Consider the following 25,987-nt stretch of genomic DNA (forward strand, 5'->3'; position numbering starts at 1 on the left):
TGATATGGGGTTGTTTCACAGCCAAAGGCATTGGATACTTGACCAGGACCGATGGTGGTCTCAATAATCAGCTATATGTGAGCATCCTACAAGATGTTACTTTTTCACTTGAGTTCTAGAGGAATGTAAAGGACGAAGTTGTTTTTTACCAGGGCAACCACCCGAAGCATACCTCAAAATTGGCAAAGAACTAGTTCAATGATAATGAAGTAGAGCTGCTGGATTGGTCCCCACAATCTTCAGACCTCAACCCAATTGAAAACTTGTTGGTAGAGTTGAAGAAAAAGCTGATAACTTACCCAAGTGAGTAGACCAGTATGAACCAACAATGGGAACATGTAGAAAACACCTGGCATCAGATTGAGACAGTATAGACAGTCGTGAATCTGATTGATGGCATGCTCAGAAGGATTCAGGCAGTGTTGAAAGTCAAAGGTGTATGCACAAATTATTAACAAATTAATAAAAATTTGCATTTACATTTTTAGGAGCAAAACAGTAACTATGCAGTACATGACAATGCATAACTAATAATACAGTTAGGTCCAGAAATATTTGGACAGTGACACAAGTTTTGTTATTTTAGCTGTTTACAAAAACATGTTCAGAAATACAATTATATATATAATATGGGCTGAAAGTGCACACTCCCAGCTGCAATATGAGAGTTTTCACATCCAAATCGGAGAAAGGGTTTAGGAATCATAGCTCTGTAATGCATAGCCTCCTCTTTTTCAAGGGACCAAAAGTAATTGGACAAGGGACTCTAAGGGCTGCAATTAACTCTGAAGGCGTCTCCCTCGTTAACCTGTAATCAATGAAGTAGTTAAAAGGTCTGGGGTTGATTACAGGTGTGTGGTTTTGCATTTGGAAGCTGTTGCTGTGACCAGACAACATGCGGTCTAAGGAACTCTCAATTGAGGTGAAGCAGAACATCCTGAGGATGAAAAAAATGAAAAAATCCACCAGAGAGATAGCAGACATGCTTGGAGTAGCAAAATCAACAGTCGGGTACATTCTGAGAAAAAAGGAATTGACTGGTGAGCTTGGGAACTCAAAAAGGCCTGGGCGTCCACGGATGACAACAGTGGTGGATGATCACCGCATACTTTCTTTGGTGAAGAAGAACCCGTTCACAACATCAACTGAAGTCCAGAACACTCTCAGTGAAGTAGGTGTATCTGTCTCTAAGTCAACAGTAAAGAGAAGACTCCATGAAAGTAAATACAAAGGGTTCACATCTAGATGCAAGCCATTCATCAATTCCAAAAATAGACAGGCCAGAGTTAAATTTGCTGAAAAACACCTTATGAAGCCAGCTCAGTTCTGGAAAAGTATTCTATGGACAGATGAGACCAAGATCAACCTGTACCAGAATGATGGGAAGAAAAAAGTTTGGAGAAGAAAGGGAACGGCACATGATCCAAGGCACACCACATCCTCTGTAAAACATGGTGGAGGCAACGTGATGGCATGGGCATGCATGGCTTTCAATGGCACTGGGTCACTTGTGTTTATTGATGACATAACAGCAGACAAGAGTAGCCGGATGAATTCTGAAGTGTACCGGGATATACTTTCAGCCCAGATTCAGCCAAATGCCGCAAAGTTGATTGGACGGCGCTTCATAGTACAGATGGACAATGACCCCAAGCATACAGCCAAAGCTACCCAGGAGTTCATGAGTGCAAAAAAGTGGAACATTCTGCAATGGCCAAGTCAATCACCAGATCTTAACCCAATTGAGCATGCATTTCACTTGCTCAAATCCAGACTTAAAACGGAAAGACCCACAAACAAACAAGACCTGAAGGCTGCGGCTGTAAAGGCCTGGCAAAGCATTAAGAAGGAGGGGAAACCCAGCGTTTGGTGATGTCCATGGTTTCCAGACTTAAGGCAGTGATTGCCTCCAAAGGATTCGCAACAAAATATTGAAAATAAAAATATTTTGTTTGGGTTTGGTTTATTTGTCCAATTACTTTTGACCTCCTAAAATGTGGAGTGTTTGTAAAGAAATGTGTACAATTCCTTCAATTTCTATCAGATATTTTTGTTCAAACCTTCAAATTAAACGTTACAATCTGCACTTGAATTCTGTTGTAGAGGTTTCATTTCAAATCCAATGTGGTGGCATGCAGAGCCCAACTCGCGAAAATTGTGTCACTGTCCAAATATTTCTGGACCTAACTGTATACTGCATAGTTGGAAATCAAATTTATGTATGAGATAGCCAAGATGATTGTCTATAAAATGAAGATAGTCTCACATTCGAATCTTTAGTGAATGGTGAGATATAAAGCCTGAAAGTCAAAGGTTCAAAACATTGTTACCCTTTTTGTCTTCAGTGTCTGTTGTCGATTTCAAATCTGCTGCACCATCAATTTATGCTGCGTATTATCTCAGTAGTGTGAATGAGAATTAAGGCCGCTTTACACGCAGCGACATCGCTAAAGCGATGTCGTTGGGGTCACAGAATTCATGATGCACATCCGGCCGCTTTAGCGATGTCGTTGCGTGTGACACCTACGTCCGATTGAAAATCGTTGCAAAATCGTGAAAAATCGTTGATCGTTGACATGCTCTCCTATTCCCAAAAATCGTTGCTGCTGCAGGTACGATGTTGTTCGTCGTTCCTGCGGCAGCACACATCGCTATGTATGACACCGCAGGAACGAGGAACCTCACCTTACCTGCGGCCGCCGGCAATGAGGAGGGACGCAGGTTGGCGGGATGTTTTGGCGGGATGTTCGGCCCGCTCATCTCCGCCCCTCCGCTTCGATTGGGTGGCCGCTTAGTGACGTCGCTGTGTTGCCAAACGAACCGCCCCCTTAGAAAGGAGGTGGTTTGCCAGTCACAGGGACGTCGCTAGGCAGGTAAGTAGTGGGACGGGTCCGAGTGATTTGTGCGCCACGGGCAGCGATTTGCCTGTCACGCACAAACGATGGGGGCGGGTACGCACGCTAGCAATCTCGCAACAAATTGAACGTGCCACACATACGATGGGGGGCGGTAACGATCGCATACGATATTGTATGCTGGATCGTAAGGTGTAAAGCAGGCTTTAGCAACCTTTATTGCTTTGGGTCTTGTGAGGTCTTTTCAGTGCTAGTCTATGGAGGTGGCTGCTTTCCTTGGTAAAGGGTCAGTCTGTTCTGCTGCATTCTATTACCAGTCAATTTTACTTTTTTACATGAATTGCTGCCTGGACACTATTTAAATTGACTTTTTTATGAATTGTAATTAGGGTTTATTTTTGCAGCAGGGCTCATCTTCAGAAATACTGAAAAATTATGTTAGGGCCTATTTTCAGGGTAGGTCTTACTTCCGGGAGAAAAATCATATGCTCGGGCACACACATAGTTGAAGGCAAAAATAAGCAAATACTGTAGTTTTTTTTCTTACTGCTACTTACTGATACAAAAGACGGGTTTCCGACAATTTGGCCATAATCCTGAACCTTTGTCAAAGATATAAATCTATGTAGTACAATGAGTACGTACAAAAAGAAAACACTTTTTATACACATGTGCAGTGTGCTGGATGACAGTCATATTGATAAAGAATTTCAAACGTTTGAAGCAAAAAACCTTTGTGACAGTAGAGGGAGAATACAACAAAAAGACGTTCATTACAATATTATACATGTTAATTCCCTTTGATCCTCTAAAGATGAGTCAAATAGAACCCCCATTATACAATCCGATTCAGAGGGAATATTAACACATAATTATGTGCAAAAAAAGAAGGCAGACGTGTGGTCGCTGGTGGACAAATATTCAAGTTATATAGCATGCCTGAAAAATACATTTTTGCAGTCAGTTCAGGTAGTGGTGCTGTAAAAGTGGGCTGGAAGGGCCACTGAATCCTATGAGGTCACGTCACTAGGTCAGAGAATGGAAAAGAAGATTGCTGGAATTTGCGCAGGGGGTAACAATAGGGAGGTACCTATGTGTCCAGATGTGGTGAAAGCGTAGTAATCAAATATGAACATAGAGGGTATGTACCATTGCTCCAACCATAGCTCTAAATGTATGGATGGTTAGGCTGGTTTCACATTAGCGTTTTTCTGCCGGTCAGCAAAAATACGCAAAACGCATGTTACCGGATCCGTTGTCTGCTCAATGCAATTGTCAATGGACTTGCTGCAAAATGCGGTTGCATGCGTTTGCGTGCGGCCGTGTCAGGATCTGGTGAGTTGCAGTTTTTTAGCTTTTATCAAAAACGCAACATGTTGCGTTTTTCACCTCCGTTCAAAACCAGCATGTCACCGGATCCTGTACAGTGCGGGAGTAGCTGTAATGTATTTCAATGGGCGCCGGATCCAGTTTTCACAGTTGCGGTTGTCTCTGCGGCTTGAAGGATCCGATTTCCTGTACAAAACATGGCCAGAACTGAAACAATCTCTCTCTCTTTTTCTCTCTCTCTCTCTCTCTCTCTTTCTCACTCTCTCTCACTCTCTCTCCCTCGAATCACCTGTGAAAGAAATGCATGCTGAGAAGAACGATATCTCTACGTTGGACATGATGCCAAGGCCAAGAGCTGTCCCTACTGTATGGTGACCCCAGTATATTGTCACTATTGACAATAGCCAAGGGTTGTGTGTTATATCATACCCCAATAGATACACAGCGGACTTAGGAGCTTTTTGGAAAGGGGGCTCTGTAACAATAAAAAATTCCATGTTCTCTATAGTGAAATGTGTATATATATACTATCAGTACTATAAAGATTAACATAAACATCGCCGGTATGACAAGAAAAAAAGGGGGTTGCCTACCTAGGTATATGTTACCTACTACTCAAGGATATAGGTACGCCTCCTGTTTAGAGACTAGTGAGACTCCATGTCGCCTGTAATGAACAGCTGTGCACAACACATACAAATGGAGAGATTTTATTACTATTCATGTTTACAAATACGCACTATATATGATTTGAATGACCTTTCTATAAGGAAAAGGGGAAAATGGGTTAGGTCAAGGAAGCCCAGTTGCAATGTGGGCCAGATACCTACAAACATAATGGAAATGAGGGATCTGTATGTAAGCAGATTGAGCCCAGAGCAGAGATTGTATATTACCTGTTACTGGTTAGTGTAAGCTGTGGTGGTTCCCAAAGGGACATCTGTGCTGGGGTGCTGTAGGTTGTGTTACTGCTATTTAAGCAGTTTGTGGGGGAGGCTGCATGGTCATGTGACGCCCTGGGCAAGCCAGGGTTCACAGGTCATTACACCACCACACCCTACATCCCAGTTAGGAACACCAAAGCGAAACCAAAAATCCTTGTTGCCTTCCTCCAGAGGCTGATGTTCACACCAGGGGGTGGGCCAGGCGGTTGGCTCCGCCCACCGAGGAGTTCACAGCTCTGGATGCAGGAAGTACCAGGCAGATTAGCTCAGGGAGAGCTTGAGTAAACAGCTAAGATGAGTTAAGGAAGTGAAGTGGTAAAGGAGGAGAAAAGGAAGGTGAAAGGTGACAGAAAGGAAGCCTGAAGTGAGTCCAGCTGTATGCAGGACAGGTCAGCAAGGTCAGCAACGACGGTGACTGTCCAGAGGGGTGACTGTTCGGGAGTTCCTGGAAGGATCGCAGACGGGTAGTGACTCGGCGGTCTGGAGCAGCGTGCAAAGGACAGTTAGCACCAGGGCAGGGGCCTCTCGGACCCCGGCAAGGCTAGGAGTCGCCATAATTTGCCGAATCCGTCAGTGAAGAGGACGTAGATCCCCCAACAACCAAGTCCCGATTGAAGGCAACAGTCCAACCATTAAGGAGGAACACCGCCACCGCCAAGGCACCAGTTCCTCAGGGCCAGCGTCTGCGGGCAAAGTAGAGCTCCTCCGGTCCAGCTTGAAGCCGGGGAGCGGGTTACCGGTGGGGACCCATCGCTACCAACTTAGAAACATCAGGTGCAGGTCAGAGGGACATCACCGTCACCTACTGGGAGAGCAAGTGCAGCCGTCCGTGGGAACCGTCTTTCCAGCCGTGTGGTTTACCATAAAACTGTGTCAACGTCTCAGGCTGAGTGAGTACCACAGTGCCGCAAGGCACAGCGCTGCCCCCGTGTCCCTGCGCCCACCAGGCCCTGCATCTCCCATCTCATCACCGGGCCCCGGGATCACCAACCCCTACCCACGGAGGGGCAACACAACACCTGGCTGCTCCGCATCACCATCCCCGGGATCCCCATATTGAGCAGCGGTGGTGAAATCACCACAACCGTGGGTGGCGTCACGGACAATAAACAATCCCCACATCCAACAACCCCCCTTTCACTCACGGGCGAGGAGTGTCGCTCGAGAACCCCCGGGATCCGGCCTACAGCTCGAGCCACCACTGAGCAGCAGCCGCCGGACCCGAGCAGAAGGGGGTGAGCGTAGTGTGCTGACACCCTCCTCCCCGCCCACGACAGTCACACTATCCCGACTTCCTGTCCAGACCGCCACAGTTGCATAGAAGTGAGGAAAGAGTGCGACTCTGGGCCGCAAATCAGGTTGATGCGTGCACAGACCAGCCGTGACAGCGCAAGCGCAGACATGCGCCCAGTGTACTCGGCTGTTATGCAGTGAGAAGTGCGACGATGAGGAGCAATATGGGTGGAAGCCAGGAGAGGAACGTTACCGCACCTGAAAGAATAAGAAACAAAAAGGGATTAGAAAACAAGACATGACATATATATGTACTGCAAAAAAAGGGTGTGCAATATGGAGGTTGCAATAAAAATTACCACGTGGGTAAAAATTTGGTAACGTACAGAAAAAAACACTTATAAGGCTGAGTATGTATAGTGCCTTACAAATGTATTCGGCCCCTTGAATTTTTCAACCGTTTCCCACATTTCAGGCTTCAAACATAAAGATAAAAATGTTAATGTTATGGGGAAGAATCAACAACAAGTGGGACACAATTGTGAAGATGAACGAAATTTATTGCTTATTTTAAACTTTTTTTAAAAAATAAATAACTGAAAATTGGGGTGTGCAATATTATTCAGCCCTTTTAAGTTAATACTTTATAGCGCCACCTTTTGCTGCGATTACAGCACAAGTCGCTTGGGGTATGTGTCTATCAGTTTTGCACATTGAGAGACTGAAATTCTTGCCCATTCTTCCTTTGCAAATAGCTGGAGCTGAGTGAGGTTGGATGGAGAGCGTTTGTGAACAGCAGTTTTCAGCTCTTTCCACAGATTCTCGATTGGATTCAGGTCTGGACTTTGACTTGGCCATTCTAACACCTGGATACGTTTATTTGTGAAGCATTCCATTTTAGATTTTGCTTTATGTTTGGGATCATTGTCTTGTTGGAAGACAAATCTCTGTCCCAGTCTCAGGTCTTTTGCAGACTCCAACAGATTTTCTTCAAGAATGGTCCTGTATTTGGCTCTATCCATCTTCCCATCAAATTTAATCATTTTCCCTGTCCCTGCTGAAGAAAAGCAGGCCCAAACCATGATGCTACCTCCACCATGTTTGACAGAGGGGATGGTGTGTTCAGGGTGATGAGCTGTGTTGCTTTTACGCCAAACATTTAGTTCGATTTTGGTTTCATCTGACCAGAGCACCTTCTTCCACATGTTTGGTGTCTTCCAGGTGGCTTGTGGCAAACTTTAAACAACACTTTTTATGGATATCTTTGAGAAATGGCTTTCTCCTTGCCACTCTTCCATATAGGCCAGATTGTGAAGTGTGCGACTGATTGTTGTCCTATGGACAGACTCTCCCACCTCAGCTGTAGATCTCTGCAGTTGATCCAGAGTGATCATGGACCTCTTGGCTGCATCTCTGATCAGTATTTTCCTTGTTTGAGATGAAAGTTTGGATGGATGGCCGGGTCTTGGTAGTTTTGCAGTAGTATGATACTCCTTCTATTTCAATATAATTGCTTGCACAGTGCTCCTTGGGATGTTTAAAGTTTTGAAAATCTTTTTTTAAACAAATCTGGCTTTAAACATCTCCACAACAGTATCACGGACCTGCCTGTTGTGTTCCTTGGTCTTCATGGTGCTATCTGCACTTTAAACAGAACACTGAGACTATCACAGAGCAGGTTCATTTATATGGAGACTTGATTACACACAGGTGGATTATATTTATGATCATCAGTCATTTAGGACAACATTGGATCTTTCAGAGATCCTCAATGAAGTTCTGGAGTGAGTTTGCTGCATTGAAAGTAAAGGGGACGAATAATATTGCACGCACCACTTTTCAGTTATTTATTTTTTAAAAAAGTTTAAAATAAGCAATAAATTTCATTCAACTTCACAATTGTGTCCCACTTGTTGTTGATTCTTCACCATAACATTAACATTTTTATCTTTATGTTTGAAGCCTGAAATGTAGAAAAAGGTTGAAAAATTCAAGGGAACCGAATACTTTCGCAAGGCACTATACAGTATATCACAAATGTTTTACACATATAGCTGCCTGGTCATTGACTTTTTATGAACTGTAACTATGGCTTATTTTTGGTGCAGAGCTTACATTTCGATCATCGTCAAAAATCATGCTAGGACTTATTTTTGACTATCTCAATCTGCTCAGCTGCCCCTGTTCTATAACATAATGCCTGCAGGCTGGTCTGCATTTTCATGGTGAGGTTCCCTTTAAATATAGCCCATCGGTAGTCGTATATCAGCAGGGATTGTGCCGTGCAAACCCAGTATAAGTAGGATGACTGCGCGACATTGTGCAGTCTAATATAAACCCTACACCAATGTAATGCACTAATTCTGATCACTTTGACCAAGCTAATTATTATTTCTCCATGCAAATCCTCCATTTTCTGATGGTTCCATCCAATGCTGAATAAACAAGAAATCTTATTTTACTCAAATTGCAAAAGCCGAGCTCTTCATATATTACTAATGGCTTCCATATGATAGTCATCTCAAATGTATAATCTGCATCTACTGAGATTGGACGACTGCATGGGATCATTTTTTCGTATGAGCAGATCATTTTCAGAAAGACCTTGTGCCGAAGTCTTCATCATGTTACACAAGAAGAAATTCCTGCTTCTTTCAATTGAATGAATGATTGTGTTCAGTGTAATTCATGCTGTTCATTAAACATATTCTCATCTGTTCCCTTAGTATAGACTCCAAGAAATGCAGCGGTCGTCACCGGGCTGTAATAATGCTTACATGGACTATTTCACTTCACGTGTCTACCAATGCCAGATTACTGCATGGGGGAATAGACTCTGAGCTGTCATTTAAACCTGTCTTCCGCTGATATTGACCGAGTCTACAATTTCATCCTGTGGTCTTGTTTGCCTTCCAGCCTGCCTTCCAGGGTATTACAAGGCTTTACTGACGGATGCCATTTGTGCACTGTGCCCGGCCCACAGCTTCTCCTTACAGCACGGCTCTGCTGAGTGCACTTGTGAAAAAGGCTTCTACAGGGCAGAAATGGACCCCAAGTCTATGGCTTGTTCACGTAAGTTTGTGTTTTTTTTTTTAAGTTTTTGGAAAAATATTTTGTAATTTAAAAATACTGTATTTTTCGCTTTGTAAGATGCACTTTTTTCCCTCAAAACTAGGGGTAAAATAGGGGTGTGTCTTACAAAACTGATATGGCTTACCGGGGCAGCGATGGTGGACTGAGGTCATAGGAGGCAGGGTCACAGGACGCTTTCGGTGGTGTTGCAGCGGGCGGCATTAATTTGTGAGCGGCTGGGCTGCGAGGAGGTAATAGGATGGAGTGTCTTGGCAGCGGGTGCATTGAGCTGACTGCCGACTCCATTGAATCGCCCACCGTTGATGTGATGAACTTCAAGAAAATGGCCACAAAGTCCTATCTGCGCACGCGCCGCCTCCGTGGCCATTTGCTTGAAATCCATCTCGTCAATGGCGATTCAATGGGGTTGGTAGTCAGCTCAATGCACCTGCCGCCAAAACATCACATCCTGTGACACCTCTACAGCCTGCTCGCCTGGAGATTAATGGTGTCCGCCGCAACACTCCTGATCGCGTCCTGTGACCCTGCCTCATATGACCCCGTTCCACCACCATCAGCCCAGTAAGCCACATCCAGGGGATTCAAAGGTGCCCGCTGCTTCACCCCTGAGCCCACGGTATTGCCGACCCTCCTGAACCGCAACACCCTCTCCTCTGAGCCTGCAGCATCGCCTTCCCTGCCTCCTGTGACCTTCCTGAGCCGCTCCACCCCCTGGTGAGCATTAGGATTAAGACGCACAAGGATTATAAGACGGACCCTCATATTAACATAAAAAATTATTTTTTCCCATTTTCCTCTAAATTTGGGGGGCATTTTATAAAATGAAAAATACGGTAAATTAGTAAATATTGGTTAAGCTATTGTGGTACACTTATGCAAAAAAACAAGTGTTTACATTTATGTGCTGTTTTACTATCAATTAAATATTAAAGTTTTTAGACTGAGAATTGTGGCTTCATATATAGGTAACACAGGGGACAGAGTCAGAGGTCTCACTATTATTAGATAGTAAAAATGGAGAATATAAAAGTGAAAGTGGATAACACTATGGACAAAGTGGGATGGACACAGCTCAGTCACTCTTTCTATTCCCTATGGACATATTACAGAGCATGCCCACAATACCCTCCCAGATAAGAAAATTGGTGATATGTCGGGGACACTGTTATAAATCAAATCTGTGCAACTACTATTGAAGTGAATCAGTCAAGATGGTTTCCCCATAAAGATGCATAGAGAAAAAAAAGTTTAAACAAAATAGAAAATCGACAATATGCTTGAAAATATACTAAGTGGTAAAAAAAATAAATTGGTACGTATGTTAATTGTTAAATTATAGTTATATACAGTTGAAGCCAGAAGTTTACATACACTATCTATAAAGACACATCTGCATGTTTTTCTTATATGAAATCAGAATAAACCTTTCCCATTTTAGATCAATTAGGAACCAAAATTATTTATATTTGCCAAATGCCAGAATAATGACAGAGAATGTTCTAAGACATATTTATTATTTTATGTGAAAAGTGAAAAGTTTACATACACTAAGGGGCCCTTTGCACACTACGACATCGCAGGTGCGATGTTGGTGGGGTCAAATCGAAAGTGACGCACATCCGGCCTCGCTGTCGATATCGTAGGGTGTAAAGCCTTTTTGATACGATTAACGAGCACAAAAGCGTCTAAATCGTATCATCCGAGTAGCGTCGGTCATTTCCATGATTTGGAAATGACCGATGTTACGATGTTGTTCCTCGTTCCTGCGGCAGCACACATCGCTGTGTGTGAAGCCGCAAGAGCGAGGAACATCTCCTACCTGCGTCACGGCTGCCAATGCGGAAGGAAGGAGGTGGGCGGGATATTTACGTCCCGCTCATCTCCGCCCCCTCCGCTTCTATTGGCCGCCTGCCGTGTGACGTCGCTATGATGCCGCACGACCCGCCCCCTTAATAAGGAGGCGGGTCACCGGCCAGAGCGACGTCTAAGGGCAGGTAAATGCGTGTGAAGCTGCCGTAGCGATAATGTTCGCTACGCCAGCTATCACCATGATATCGCAGCTGCGACGGGGGCGGGGACTATCGTGCACGGTATGGCAGCATCGGCTTGCGATGTCGTAGTGTGCAAAGGGCCCCTAAGAGTACTATGGCTTTAAACAATATGGGACAGCCGATATGATGATGTCATGTCTTTAGAAGCTTCTAAACAAGGGAACTCACGCCCTTGCAACTAGTCGTGGGCCACATTAGCATATAAGAAACGATCTTTAAAAATAATTTTTCTAAAGATCCCATTACCTATGCTAGTGTATACAGGGACGGTTAGGCATGGATTGCTAATATGCACCCAGAACTGCTTGTGGTTCTGGGTGCATAATGGACCTGCGACCCATGACGTACTGGGTACATCATGAATCGAGTCACTATGTCACCGCGGCGATCCACACACATATCAGCTGATTTCAACAGCTGACATGTGTGCCTGCAAGTTACGAGTGGAATTGCATTCCACCCGCAACTTTTAACCCCTTACATCTCGCTGCCAAAATCTGGTAGTGAGCTGTATATGCGCGCGGCCATTACTTTTACTTACTGCCGCCCCCTCCGGAAGTTACGAGCGTGATCACGTGACTTCCAATGGTTGCCATGGTAGCAAAGGGTCATGTGATCACGTCTGTAGCTAACATGAGTCACTTTCTCTCAATGTCGGCATAGTGCCAGCACTGAGGGTAAAGCAGCATATCTGCAGATCTCTGCTCTGTAGCTGAGATCTACAGATATGGCAGAGTGATTGGATTGTTGATCCATATAGCCCCCTAGGGGAACTAGTAGAATAAAAAAAGTTTTAAAAAATAAAAAAATAAAAAAACCTAAAATTTCAAATCACCCCCCATTTAAAATTAGAGGGTTAAAAAAAAAAAATATATATATATACATACACATATTTGGTATCACCACGTTCAGAAATGTCCGATCTATTAAAATATAAAATCAATTAATCTGATAGGTAAATGACATAGCGGCAAAAAAAATTCCAGGCGCCAAAATTACGTTTTTTGGTCGACGCAAGTTTTGCGCAAAATGCAATAACAGGCGATCAAAACGTATCATCTGCGCAAAAATGATTCCATTAAAAATATCAGCTCAAGACGCAAAAAATAAGCCATCACTGAGCCATAGATCACGAAGAATGAGAATGCTATGGGTTTCAGAATATGGCGCAAAACGTGCGCCACTTTTTTTGGACAAACTTGTGAATTTTTTTTAACCTCTTAGATACAAGTAAACCTATACATGTTTGGTGTCTACAAACTCGCACCGACCTGACGCATCACAACGACCTTTTTTGCTGTTTTAGAGTCCACTATATGGTAAAACTTATGGTTTCATTTAAAATTACAACTCGTCCCACATAAAACAAGCCCTCATATGGCAAGATTGACAGAAAAAAAAAAGTTACAGCTCTCGGAAGAAGGGGAGCAAAAAACAACAACAACAGAAAAACGGAAAACGCCCAGGGGCTTAAAAGGGGTTAAAGGAAATCTGTCACCAGGTTTTTGCTCCCCCATCTGAGAGCAGCATAATGTAGAGACAGAGACCCTGATGCCAGCGATGTGTCACTTACTGAGCTGTTTGCTGTCATTTTGATAAAATCAATGTTTACTCTGCTGCAGATCTAGCAATTATACAGAGCTCAGGAATATTCTGGATTACCTGGCAGCACGCCAAGCTGTCCTGTAATGATAATCTCCTGCTGATTACACAGTGATTTTATCAAAACTACGATAAGCAGCTCAGTAAGTGACACATCGCTGGAATCAGGATCTCTGCCTATACATTATGCAGCTCTCAGATTAGGTGGGGAAAATCCTGGTGACAGATTCTCTTTAAAGAAGTCCTTTATAGAGCAGTGGAGGCTGCTGATTATGGGTGATAGATTCAGTTCAGCAGAGTGGGTGAAAACTCAGTTTGCACTTTTCTTAATGAAATTGGGAAATAAAGACTGGCTCTTGGACAAAATTTAACATTAAATTTTACATTTAATGTAAATTCTCCCCTACAGTGTTTTTTTTTTATAATAAAAAGGATTATTAATGAAATCATCTAGAAATAGAGGATTTTCCAGACACAACTGCTATTTTCCTCCATAACAGACCTGTCACTATTGAACTGCCCTCTAATTGTAAGTGACTGAAGAAGATGGAGCAATTACCAGGCTTTATAGCAGATATTAGCCCCACACCGTAAAGTGTTGTAAAGCAACATAATGCACAAGTATGTATTAATGGCAGACGCAGAACGTGGTATATTAAAGGCACACTCAGGAATTGTATATTAAAGTACTAATCATGTAGTGTTTGTGAAACTTAATGGTACCAATCCATCAGATGGAGCTTAGCCTCTTCCATCTGCTCAGCCCTTTGTTTAGTAATGCAAGATGATAATAACTCGCCGATGCATCATAAAGAGCAAGTTAAACGTGATATAAATGCATGTACGTTCCCCGCATTAATGCTCGGCAGCTGTGCTTTCTCACTTATGTGCGGCTATATATATATATATATATATATATATATATATATATATATATATATATATATATATATATATATATATATATATATATATATATATCATGCCTGAAATGACTCCCTTGTGCCATACAGACAGTGCACTTACTCTCTGAGGACTATTACTAGGTTTTTTTCCCTAAAATTACAGCAGATGACTCCATTTTGATGGTCTCAAAGGACTGATATGGGTGGTCCAACAGACTCCACTGCTGGAGATACTCCGCGAAATGGCAGCCATATTTGTTTTTATGAGCGTATGAGCCTAAACTACAAGGCTGTAAAGTTAGCCTGGTCCAGAAAGCAGTTCTAAGTCTTCACTAGGTGATAAATTATAGGTTTGTTCAGTGTTTTATGGCCATATAAAATCTTGCATGCAGTTTATAGAAGTTTGAGGTGAGGGCTAATATTTTCGTCAATATATTGCACAGTCTTATCAATCCTGATACTATGCAATCGAGAGGGAGACACACATAACTTCGGCCTATACAGTCTACCGGGCAGATTTATTAAGTCTTAAAGAAAAATTGCCTTTGTTGCACATAGGAACCAATCATAGAGCAGCTTTCATTTTTGAAATGCTTTATAAGAAGTGAAAGCTACTCAATGATTGGTTGCTATGGACAGCACAGAGGTGTACAATTTGTGGCCCAGGGCCACGTGCGGCCTGTGACGATATTTTCTGTGGTCGCCATGTATCTGAATGCTCATTCGGCTGCTCACATATAGGTTTCATGTCAGAGCGAAGAGAAATGGCACTCAGCTCGGCATCAGGCTTAACAAGTACTATTTCAGGAAAATGGGGTCCTTTAATTTCTGTTTGTCACTCTGGAAAAGAATATATGAGTTAGAGAGTTGGCCATGCATGTGTGCGGCCCTCTCCATTACTGGGTTTCCAACTGTCCAGAAATTTCAGGACAGTCCATAACAATAGGCCCCTGTCCGTAAAAAAATGAACTTATACAGATTATTTTGACTTTAATTATCATTATTTTAGGCCTTGTGCCACACTGCATTTTTTGCTGCATTTTTGCCGTGTCTTTTGGTGCAGTTTGTTGCCCAAAACTGCATGTGTTTCCTTCCCTAGCAAAGTCTATGAGAATTCAGAAATACTGTGTGCACATTGCTTCTTTTTTCCTTGTAGTTTTGGGTGCAGAAAAAAGAATCAGCATGTCAATTTGTTTGTGCGTTTTTGACCATCGTTTTGTGATGGGCGGACTTGCAGATACCCGTGATCGGCGGGTCTAACTGGGTTAAAAAAAACGATTCCCGCTCGGAATTGATCCCAAGTATCTGGCCGGATGCTGGTCCCCATATAAGGCCGGAGTCACACTTGCGAGTACCTCACGTGTATCTTGTGTGAGTCTCTCATTGAGTCACCCGGCACGGCCGCACATTCTCCTACATGTATTTCTATGCAGCTGAGACGCTCCTGTCCAGAGAGTGTGCGGCCGTGCTGGGTGATTCAATGAGAGACTCGCGCGAGTTACAAGCGAGGCACTCGCAACTGTGACTCTGGCCTAAGTATCACAAAGCTGTTCAAGAAGCGCCATACTGCCACCCAAAGATATGGTATTAGATATATACAACAATATTTTACAGATAACTGTGGGTGTGGGGGTTAAATGGACTCACTGACCATTCGGAATTAGCATGAAACCAAAGAAAGAAAAGCCAAACAAAAAGGTCAAAATTTATTTTACTTTATTAAACATGTATGAGACCAATAGGCTGGAAAAACGGGGCATCACAGAAAACCGTATAGAGACTCAAAGACCTGTCATTTGCATAGTATACAGGAACAGTGTATGTAATCACAATAAAGGCAAAGTGCAAGAGTATTAACAAACAGCACCTGACTAAACAAAGGCGTATAGATAGTTAAATGATAAAAATCTTTATAAATACATGAATAAAGTGTCACATGCAGAAAAAAGTAATATAGTCAATGTAATGGACAATATGTACATGATTATATGAATACTGTAGTTATAGAAAAAATGTGCGTATCCCAGGGTGCATCAAAAATCACAATGCCAAATGGACTGCATAAAAAGAGCCATAGTACCAAAATTGAAAAAAAATACTACCCACATATAGGGTTAATACCACAAAATATGATGACAGTAAAGAACATAATCCCCAATAAGGTGGCTGGAATAACTGAAATTGTATAAGTATAAATGCCAAAGCAGTCAGTGATAGTCAGGCAGACTGAGGGAATTAACCTCAGTCCAAAAGAAAGAGCCACATAGGCTGCTTTCACACATCCGACTTGAGCTCTGCGGCTCAATCCGGCTGTGCAAGCTATGCAACGGATGCGGTGAAAACACCGAATCCTTTGCATAAGTTTTTCCCTTGCGGCCCGTCCGTTTTTTGCCGCTTGCGGCATGCTACTGAGCATGCGCAGAGGCAAAAACCGCATGCGGCGGCCGGATGCGTTTTTTGCCGCATCGCGCCGCATCCGGCCGCCATAGGCATGCATTGACAAACGCGCCGCATCGGCCGAATGCGGCGCGATGCGGGGTTTTTTGCCGCTTGAAAAAACGTGCTAGGCAACGTTCCATCCAGCCGTCGCATTGGCTAAATCTGCCGCATGCGGCAAAAAACCGGATGGAACGCAAGGCCATGCAGCACAATGTGGCACTAATTAAAGTCTATGCAGAAAAACGCAACCGGCAGCAAAAAAAAAACGGTTGCGATTTTCCTGCAAAGTGCCAGAGTGTGCCGCATTGCAGAAACCGGAGGTGTGAAAGCAGCCTTAAAGAAACAGGGGAGGTACGTAAAGGCAGATAACAACACCATGCAAGAGATGGCACATAGAAACAGTAGATAATCAGCAGATATTTACTTAAGCACGGCTGTAGCAGCAGGTCAGTGACTGTGACGCCTACCCCGACGTGCGTGTTTCGGCGCTACCTTCTTCAGGGTTTGAGTCATCCAGTATGGGGAAGCCTTAAATAGAACGGATACGTCAATGGAAAGAGGACATTAAGTGCATGCGTATATGGTGGGCTGCTAGATGTGCTTAGGATGTATCATGGTTGGTCTATGGGGACCAGAATCTGGTGCATGAAAATGGTGGTAGAAGGGATAGGGGGATTGGAGCAATTGTGTTATACTTACCGAGTCTCTGGTTTGGCTGTATCTGCTGAAAGACTGTAAGAGCTCAAAAACAGAGCTCATTATCATATATTTATGTGAAGGCACAAATTACAGGATATAGTTATGTTTTGTACTAGTGCATTTTCATTGCTATAGAAAGTAATGTATTAGTGCAGTTACACCTAGCAGGACAAATTCTGGTGTATGGCAACACAATAAAGAACAGTTCTTGAGGAGAACTGGTTCTCATTGAAGACATCTAGTCTTGCCAGTGTATGGAGGCTTACTTACAAGCAATGCTACATGGGAAATACATGCAAAATTTCTCTCTGCTAGAGTGAAAATCATTATCTCATATTGTTAGACCGGACACGCATCGGTAAATAGCTGTTTCGGGTTCTTGCCCCTTGTTAGTACAAGGAAGGGTACTGTTTAGCTAAATTGAAAGGCTTTGATCCAATTGCTGGGGTCTCAATAATTTCAATATGAATATTCTCCAACCCAGCGAGCATTTATTAAAGACATCTCATGTAGTCAACCGGCACCTGTCCTGTACTGACTGCTGGGCAAGAACCGAGACAAATGTCTACAGATGGGTGTCTTGTTTAGCAAATAGGAAACAAAAATGACAATAAGGTATAGCTATGAAATTATTGAGCTGGCATGTACAATACGTATGTGATATTTCTAACACATATTTAATACATTAGAGGACAATTAGAAGTACCATGTGGAAATGAGTGGCAAAACATATTTTAGTAATCTGTGCAAAAAGCAGTGCTTCTAGGACTGAAAATCTTTCTAAGATCCCCTTCACACACCTGTGCAAAAAAATGAAATGTTTTGCATGGTCTGTTTTGGAGTTCCGTGGGCCATCCATGTGCCATCCATGTGCCAGTGTGCGTCATCAGTGTGCTGTTCATGTGCTATCTATGTGACATACGGATAGCACCTCGACAGCATAAACTTGTATACTAACCTGTCTCCGGCGCTGCTGTTCCTTCCTGGTTTTTACAAAAGTTTAAAATAGGCATACATTTCGTTCAACTTCACAATTGTGTCCCACTTGTTGTTGATTTTTCACCATAACATTAACATTTTAATCTTTATGTTTGAAGCCTGAAATGTGGGAAAAGGTTGAAAAAATCAAAAGGGCCGAATACTTTCGCAAGGCACTGTATGTGATCACGTGCACCCATACAAGTCTATGGGTAAGGCTATGTGTGCACGCTGCATCATTTTCTGACCACAAAGATGCAGCGTTTTCGGCCCCAAAAAACACACAAAAAGGCACCCGCGGCAAAAACGCAGAAAAAAGCATGCATTTTTGCGTGTTTTTGTGCATTTTTTGCTGCGTTTTTGTACAATGCATTCAATGGGTGAAAAACGCAGCGAAAAACGCAAAAACAATTGACATAATATATATCTATGGTCACCACAAAGACGCAGCCAAAAAAACCTTCAATGTGTGGAAAGCAAAAATAAAATCTCATAGACTTTGCTGGGGAAGAAAATTCATGCAGTTTTGAGACCAAAAACTGCACCCAAAAAATGTGCAAAAACACGGCAAAAAATGCAGCGTGCGCACATAGTCTAAGTGTAACATATTGGATTGCACTGGGATGTCATCTGATTTGGACAGACACAGACAATGGACAAGATGGAGAAATTAAATTCTGTGTTTTCTCTGCAGGTCATTGTCAGGTGAGCGAGCCCTAAAGGCTGAGACCGCACTTTGCGTTTCCACCTGCGTTTCAGGTGCTTTTTAGGTCCGTTTTGAGAAGCACCTTTTTCATGCCAAAAGGCATGTGTTTTGATTTTCCAGCAAAGTCAATGGAAAATGGTGATTTTCAGACCGCACTTTGAGTTTCTAAACGCTGCGTTTAATTTGCATATTTTGTGGCAAAAACCATGCATTCAAAGAAGCAGCATGTCAATTGTTTTTGCCATTTTAGGGGCATTTTGCTAACATTGAAGTCAATGAAAAATTCCTGCGTTTTACCTGCTTTTTCAGTGCAGAAAACATGCGTTTTTGACTACCAAAACGCATGTTTTTTGGACTTCAAAATAATGATTTCATAAGTCCCTTTACACACACACACATAATCCGACAATTAAATTTGAGAAAAATATGCATTTATTGCTATATTAGCGATAAAATGTATATTACCGCTATAATTTTATGAAATATATCTATTTTCATAATTTTTTCCATTAATATAGATTTTATCCTTTTTTTCTCTTTTTTCATTCTGTATGACTGATTAAACTTTATTTAGTAGTGTCTTGAGGTTCAAAAAGCATCTGTCAAAACGCAGGTGAAAAAGCATGTAAAAAGCGCTGAAAACGCATCAAAAAGCGGTAAATACGAATGCGTTTTCAGCGCTAAAGTTCTGAAAAAGGCAACTTTGGTCAAATCAATTAACCCCTTCACGACCGGCCGATTTTTCGCTTTCCGTTTTTTTTTTTCGCCATTCTTTTTCTGAGAGACATAACTTTTTTATTTTTCAGTCAATATGGTCATGTGAGGGCTCATTTTTTGTGGAACGAGCTGTACTTTTAAATGAAACCATACGTTTTACCATATAGTGTACTGAAAAACGGCAAAAAAATTCCAAATGCAGAAAAATTGCAAAAAAAGTGCGATAGCACTATGGTTTTTGAGATATTTTATTCACTGTGTTCACTATATGGTAAAACTGATGTGTGGGTATGATGCCTGAGGTCAGTGCGAGTTCGTAGACACCAAACATGTATAGGTTTACTTTTATATAAGGGGTTAAAAAAAAATCGGAAGTTTGTCCGAAAAAAGTGCCGCACGTTTTACACCATATTCCGTGACCCGTAGCATTCTCATTTTTTGGGATCTATGGCTCAGTGATGGCTTATTTTTTGCGTCTCGAGCTGATGTTTTTAACGGTACCATTTTTGCGCAGATGCTACGTTTTGATCGCCTCTTATTGCATTTTGCGCAAACGTTGTGGCGACAAAAAAACGTCGTTTTGGCATTTGGAATTTTTTTGCCGCTACGCCGTATACTGATCAGATTAATTGATTTTATATTTTGATAGATCAGGCGTTTCTGAACGCGGCGATACCAAATGTGTGTATATTTTTTATTTTTATAACCCTTTAATTTTCAATGGGGCGAATGGGGGGTGATTTGAACTTTTAGGTTTTTTTGTTTTTTTTTAATTTTTTAAAACTTTTTTTTAACTTTTTTTTTATTTTACTAGTCCCCCTAGGGGGCTATTGCGATCAGCAGTCCGATCGCTCTGCAATATCTGCTGATCACAGCTACCTAGCTGTAAACAGCAGATACGCTCACTGTCTTTTTCACTGTGCAGCGGGCACAGCGAAAGTGAACGCAAGTCATGTGTAGTACAGGAGTCATCACATGACCCTGTGCTACCATGACAACTATCGGAAGTCATGTGATCGCGTTACGTGACTTCCGGCATCGGGCGGTAAGTAAAAGTTTACCGCGATCGCGCTTATAATGGCGCTGTCACATATTGACAGCGCCATATAAGGGGTTAAACGGCACGAGCAGATAACGATTCTGCTCGTGCCTAGCAGCCACACATCTCAGCTGTGAAAATCAGCTGAGATGTCCTCCGATCGCGGCATGCTGCCGCCGGCAGACCGCGGGCAGTAACGTTATGACCGCTAGGACGTAATTTTACTGCCCGCGGTCTTTAAGGGGTTAAGCCAAAAACGTGCGTTTAGAAATGCAAGTAGGTGAACGCAAAGTGCGGTCTCAGCCTAATACTGCATATGATAAACCCTCTTTGTGCCTCTGCATAGGTGCCATGGGCAAATATATCATATGTGCAACCTGTGTAGCCACAAAGGACCTCGAGAGGTCAGGGGGCCACTTCTGCCTCCAAATCAAGTGGAATGGTGCATTATGATGAGCTATGATGAGCATATGACACAGGGGATATAAATCTAGATCTATAGCAAGGAACATGTTAATACACAACAGATTAATATTAGTCCCCAACTTTTAGGTTGCAAAATAAATGAAATATATGATTCCATAATGTCCGCACGCCTGATTTCACTGTTCTTGAAAATCCTCCCACTACGTACATCAGATCAGAGCTGTCTTTAGGCTCACAGTGTGGAAAATATAACATGCATTTCATGCATGATCTGCTCCATTGTCAGCCATGCTTATTAAGACTGACATCCCAAGATTATAGAAATTTGGTGCATGTGAGTGGGTGAGTTTCTGCATCACTTCTGATCCAATTGATTGTCTATTTTGTCTCTTATTTTCAATATAAATAATGTTGAATATTCGATAATTGCACTTGTTGGATGTGGCGTAAAAATGAAAAAGAATGATTCAAAGATTGCACAGACTCCCTGGTGATATTACACATAGCGATATACACGCACATCAATTATCACACCTTGTGATCATGATAGGATTGGACGCAAAGTCGCTGCTAGTTTTAACGTATGGTGAATGTAAAATCACGTGTATATTTTCTATCTCTGTGATTTTGTTTTGTCGCGGGCGGAGGAGGCGACGCCGCGCTCTCCCACTGCTCGGGTCCGGCTGCCGCTGCGGCTGCTGCGGCCTGCCGCTGCTCGGTGGCTCGAGCGATGGGCCGGATCCCGGGGACTCGAGCGGCGCTCCTCGCCCGTGAGTGAAAAGGGGAATTGGTGTTTTGGGATAGTTTATTGTCCGTGACGCCACCCACGGTTGTGGTGATTGAATGTACACCACCGCTGCTCTGGCTCAGGATCCCGGGAGTGATGGTGTGGAGCAGCCAGTTGTTGTGTTGCCCCTCCGTGGGTAGGGGTTGGTGATCCCGGGGCCCAGTGATGTGGTGTTGGATGGTGGACAGGCAGACTATGGGGCCTGTGGAGGTGCAGGGGCGCAGGGGCAGCGCTGTGCCGCACGGCACGGAGGTACTCACTCAGCCAGTAAACACGACACAGTTCTCGGTAAACAAACGGCTGGTTGGACGGGTCCTTCGGACGGTTACGGTGCTGACTTCCCCTGCAGTTGACGGTGATGGTCTCTTCCCTGCACCTATGTGTTGTTGTTTGGTAGCGATGGGTTCCCACCGGTAACCCGCTCCCCAGCTTGGATATGAGCCGGAGGAGCTCCACTCTTGCCTGCAGGCGCTGGCCCTGGGAAACTGGTGCCTTGGCGGTGGCGGTGTCTCCCCTTAACGGTTGGACTGTTGCCTTCAACGGGACTTGGTTGTTGGGAGACAGTCGTCCCCTTCACTGACGGATTTGGCAAATTCGGCGACTCCTAGCCTTGCCGGGATCCGAAAGGCCCCTGCCCTGGTGCTGACTAATCTTCGTATACCGCTCCGGTACCGCCGGGTCACCACCCGTCCACGGTCCTTTCGGCAACCTCCAATCAGTCTCGCCTGCAGACAGTCACCGCCGTCTGCCAACCTTGCTGTCTCAGTCCGGGGCACACACCCGGACCAACTTCAGGCTTCTTTCTGTCACTTTCTCTGTTGCTCTTACTTTAGCTCCTCTACCACTTCTAACTCTCCACTTCAACTCCTTCCACCTCCTCCTCAAAACTCTATCTTTTTTTCCTTCACTTCCCTAGCTTAACTCTGCTCTAGCCCTCAGCTAGACTTCAACTGCCTGGTTCTCCCGCCTCCAGGGCTGTGAACTCCTTGGTGGGTGGAGCCAACCGCCTGGCCCACCCCCTGGTGTGGACACCAGCCCCTGGAGGAAGGCAACAAGGATTTTAGTTTTGACCTTGTGTGTACCTGCAGGGAATGTGGGGTGCGTGTGGTGTTGTGACCTGTGACCCCTGGCTTGCCAGGGGCGTCACATTTTAATTGCGAGTGAATAAAAAAAAATACACATTAAGGTACCTAACATTGATGGCACGTCATATAGCACAGCAAGCTATGATATTAGAAAAGTGCAACCATTTGATCTTAAAATGTACAAGATATATAAATGTATAAAATATAACAAAAAATAATAACAAAAACTAAAGCAGAATAGTGCAATCATTTGATCTTAAAATGTATAGGGTATGTAACTAGAAAATATAACAAAAAATAATGAAATAAAATCTAAAGAAGAAAAGTGCAATAATGTGATCTTAAAATGTACAGGATATATAAATCTATAAAATATAACAAAAAAATAATAAAACAAAATCTAAAGAAGAAGATAACTGTAATCATTTGATCTTAAAATGTACAGGGTATATAAATGTATAAAATAGAACAAAAAGATAATAAAAAATCTAATGAAGAGAAGTGCAATCATTTGATCTTAAAATGTACAGGATAAATAAATGTATAAAATATAACAAAAAATAATAAAACAAAATCTAAAGACGAGAAGTGCAATCATTTGATCTTAAATTGTACAGGGTATATAAATATATAAAATAGAACAAAAAAATAATAAAAAAAATCTAATGAAGAGAAGTGCAATCATTTGATCTTAAAATGTACAGGGTATATAAATATATAAAATATAACAAATAATAAAAAAGTAAAGAAGAAAAGTGTAATCATTTGATCTTAAAATATTTAGGGTATATAAATGTGTAAAATATAACAAAAAATAATAAAAAATCTAAACAATTTTTTGCAATTTTTCAGTAAATTATTACAAAATAATAAAGTCCTTCTGTAGCATGTTGAATTGGAAACAACTATTTCTGAACTAACATGAGTCAAGGGAGAATGTATACACAAAGTGATCATTAAATGAGTTTTCCCGCAAACAAACAAACAAAAGTTGATGTCCTGTAGCTCGGGGACAAGCTACGTTTAACCAAGGGGGAATGTGACGCCCTGGCCTATCAAGTCGTCACAGGGTATTGTGCAATCTGCCCTTCTGTGCAATATCCACCTCCTCCTTGGTTAAGGGTCCCTAACCATTGGTGTTGTCAAGAACAGCTAATCAAAATCCTAGGAACACTCTGCACCACACCCACCAGACACACCAGTGCATGGCCTGAGTGGAATAGGGTCACCCACTTGGGGGGGTTGGTGAAGGGGGGTCAGGAGTGTCAGGAGTGAGCAGTCAATGAAGTAGCTCTCAGAGAAATTGGAGGTCAGGAGCTGGGCTCCGTGAACTACTAGGTAGCAGACGTTGGTCTGGGCCTGGTAGGAGCTGGACCCCAGTCGCAGGGGATTGTGAAAAGGTGCACAGACTGTTGAGGAGGACAGCCGGTGACCTTGTGCCATCACCTGGCAGGGGCCAGAGCACGGCGGGGTACGTGGACGCTAGGTCAGGGAGTAGCTTCAGACTGGGGAGTGGAACCCGATTAGTTCCAGACTAAAGGGGCCAACTAGAAGGCACGGGAAAAGGTTACAGACTAACAGGCAACACCAACAGAAACGGGACCCAGGCGTTCTCCCCCTCAGCGGTAGCAGTGCCAAGAACTTTGGTTTACCACAGTTGTCGGTCTAAGTGTTATTGGACTGAGTGAGTATGCAAGTGACCCTTACTGTCCCAACGGCACATCTCTGCCATTGGCACTGAGTCCCGGGGGAACCCCCCTACCCGTGGAGGGGTTAAACACCTAGCTGCCCACACCATCGCCACCGGGTACTCGAAGTGGTGGTACTCCATTTTACCACGCACCACGGGTGGCGTCACGACCATCCCCTCTACAGAACCCCCTTTTGTTTGAGGAGCCGCACGACCCCCGGGTCCGGAGCCCTCTCGAGCCATCGTGGTTCCGGATCCAAGCAGCCCGGCTGCTCACGAGGGGGCAACGCAGTGCCCCTGCTATGTACTGTGTAATGGCCGTGTGTGACCGTACAGGGACATGGTCTGATCATACCACAACTCCTGGGCCGAGAGAATGCAAAAGAGTATACAAACATTAAAGCACAGGATTGTATCTGAATCTTTCTGTGAGGTAAAGCATTTCCCTGCCTATTTTTTTTTAAATATTTTACCTATAGTAAGAATAATTTGCGATCCCATCCTGTAATATTTGTATATTTTATTACTTCCTCCCCTGGCTAGGAGATGTTGTTTGCTCAGACCATGTCCCTGTATGGTCAGACACGGCCATTACACAGTACACAGCAGGGACACATTTATAAGATTATCTCAGCACAGGGACATTTTCTTTAAATATATCTAACTGGATAAATTATTATTATTCTAAGATCTATTGATTAAACTCAACTTTAAAATGAACGTTGTTCATGGAAAAACCCCTTTAAATATCAAATAAGCATAAGCCAGAAATATAACTGTATATTTTGCAATGATTCACTTTCCTTAAAATAAAAAAAAATAATAATAAATTCTTCTAACAGGAGCTCATTTCGCTTTGGCACCGTGACAATGATGCATCTTCAGTATGATGTTATATTCAGATGACGATCTGTTGCAAACATCGATCAATTTAGTTCAGATTTTGTTTGGGTCATTAATAATTTGCTAACTTTTCCTATGTTCCCGTACCCTTTCAAGACTTTGTTTACAAGCTCCTTTGAAAATGAATTACTTCTGGCATTTAGAGAATAGACCATTGGCAACCGTTCAGATTACACTGGGTACGCTCTTGTTTGGCTTCTCTCCAGAGCGCTTGAACAAGGGAGTGTCCTTTGTCAGAAACCTGATAGACTCGCCTGCTATGAGGCCTCTGATATCGGAACCCTTAGATCACTTTTGTGACAGGAAGATAAATTGCCAGAGAGGTTTGGTATACCGGAATGAATGGGACAGAGGTTGAGTTTCTAGCAGAAGGTGTCATAAAATCTATGTTTCTATCAGCAAATGATTAATGGTGTCCCTTTAAAAGCCTGGTTATGATAAATAGTGCCTGTCTCTTAAAGGTTATCTACTCTGGTGTCACTGATGGGATCTTGGACAGGTGTGCT

The 25,987-nt window shown here is 43.0% G+C and overlaps 1 protein-coding gene across 3 annotated transcripts in view; it reads left to right on the plus strand.

Annotated features, from left to right (window-relative positions):
• LOC142296918 (ephrin type-A receptor 3-like) overlaps window positions 1–25,987 on the plus strand; it is a 448,562-nt gene that overhangs the window by 238,837 nt on the left and 183,738 nt on the right. For all 3 annotated transcript variants that reach the window (XM_075341041.1, XM_075341040.1, XM_075341042.1), the window contains one exon: window positions 9,278–9,433. In XM_075341041.1, coding sequence (XP_075197156.1) covers window positions 9,278–9,433 — 156 coding nt within the window. The remainder of the gene's footprint in view (window positions 1–9,277; window positions 9,434–25,987) is intronic.

This window comes from Anomaloglossus baeobatrachus, chromosome 3 (assembly GCF_048569485.1).
Source record: "Anomaloglossus baeobatrachus isolate aAnoBae1 chromosome 3, aAnoBae1.hap1, whole genome shotgun sequence".
Taxonomy (NCBI): domain Eukaryota; kingdom Metazoa; phylum Chordata; class Amphibia; order Anura; family Aromobatidae; genus Anomaloglossus; species Anomaloglossus baeobatrachus.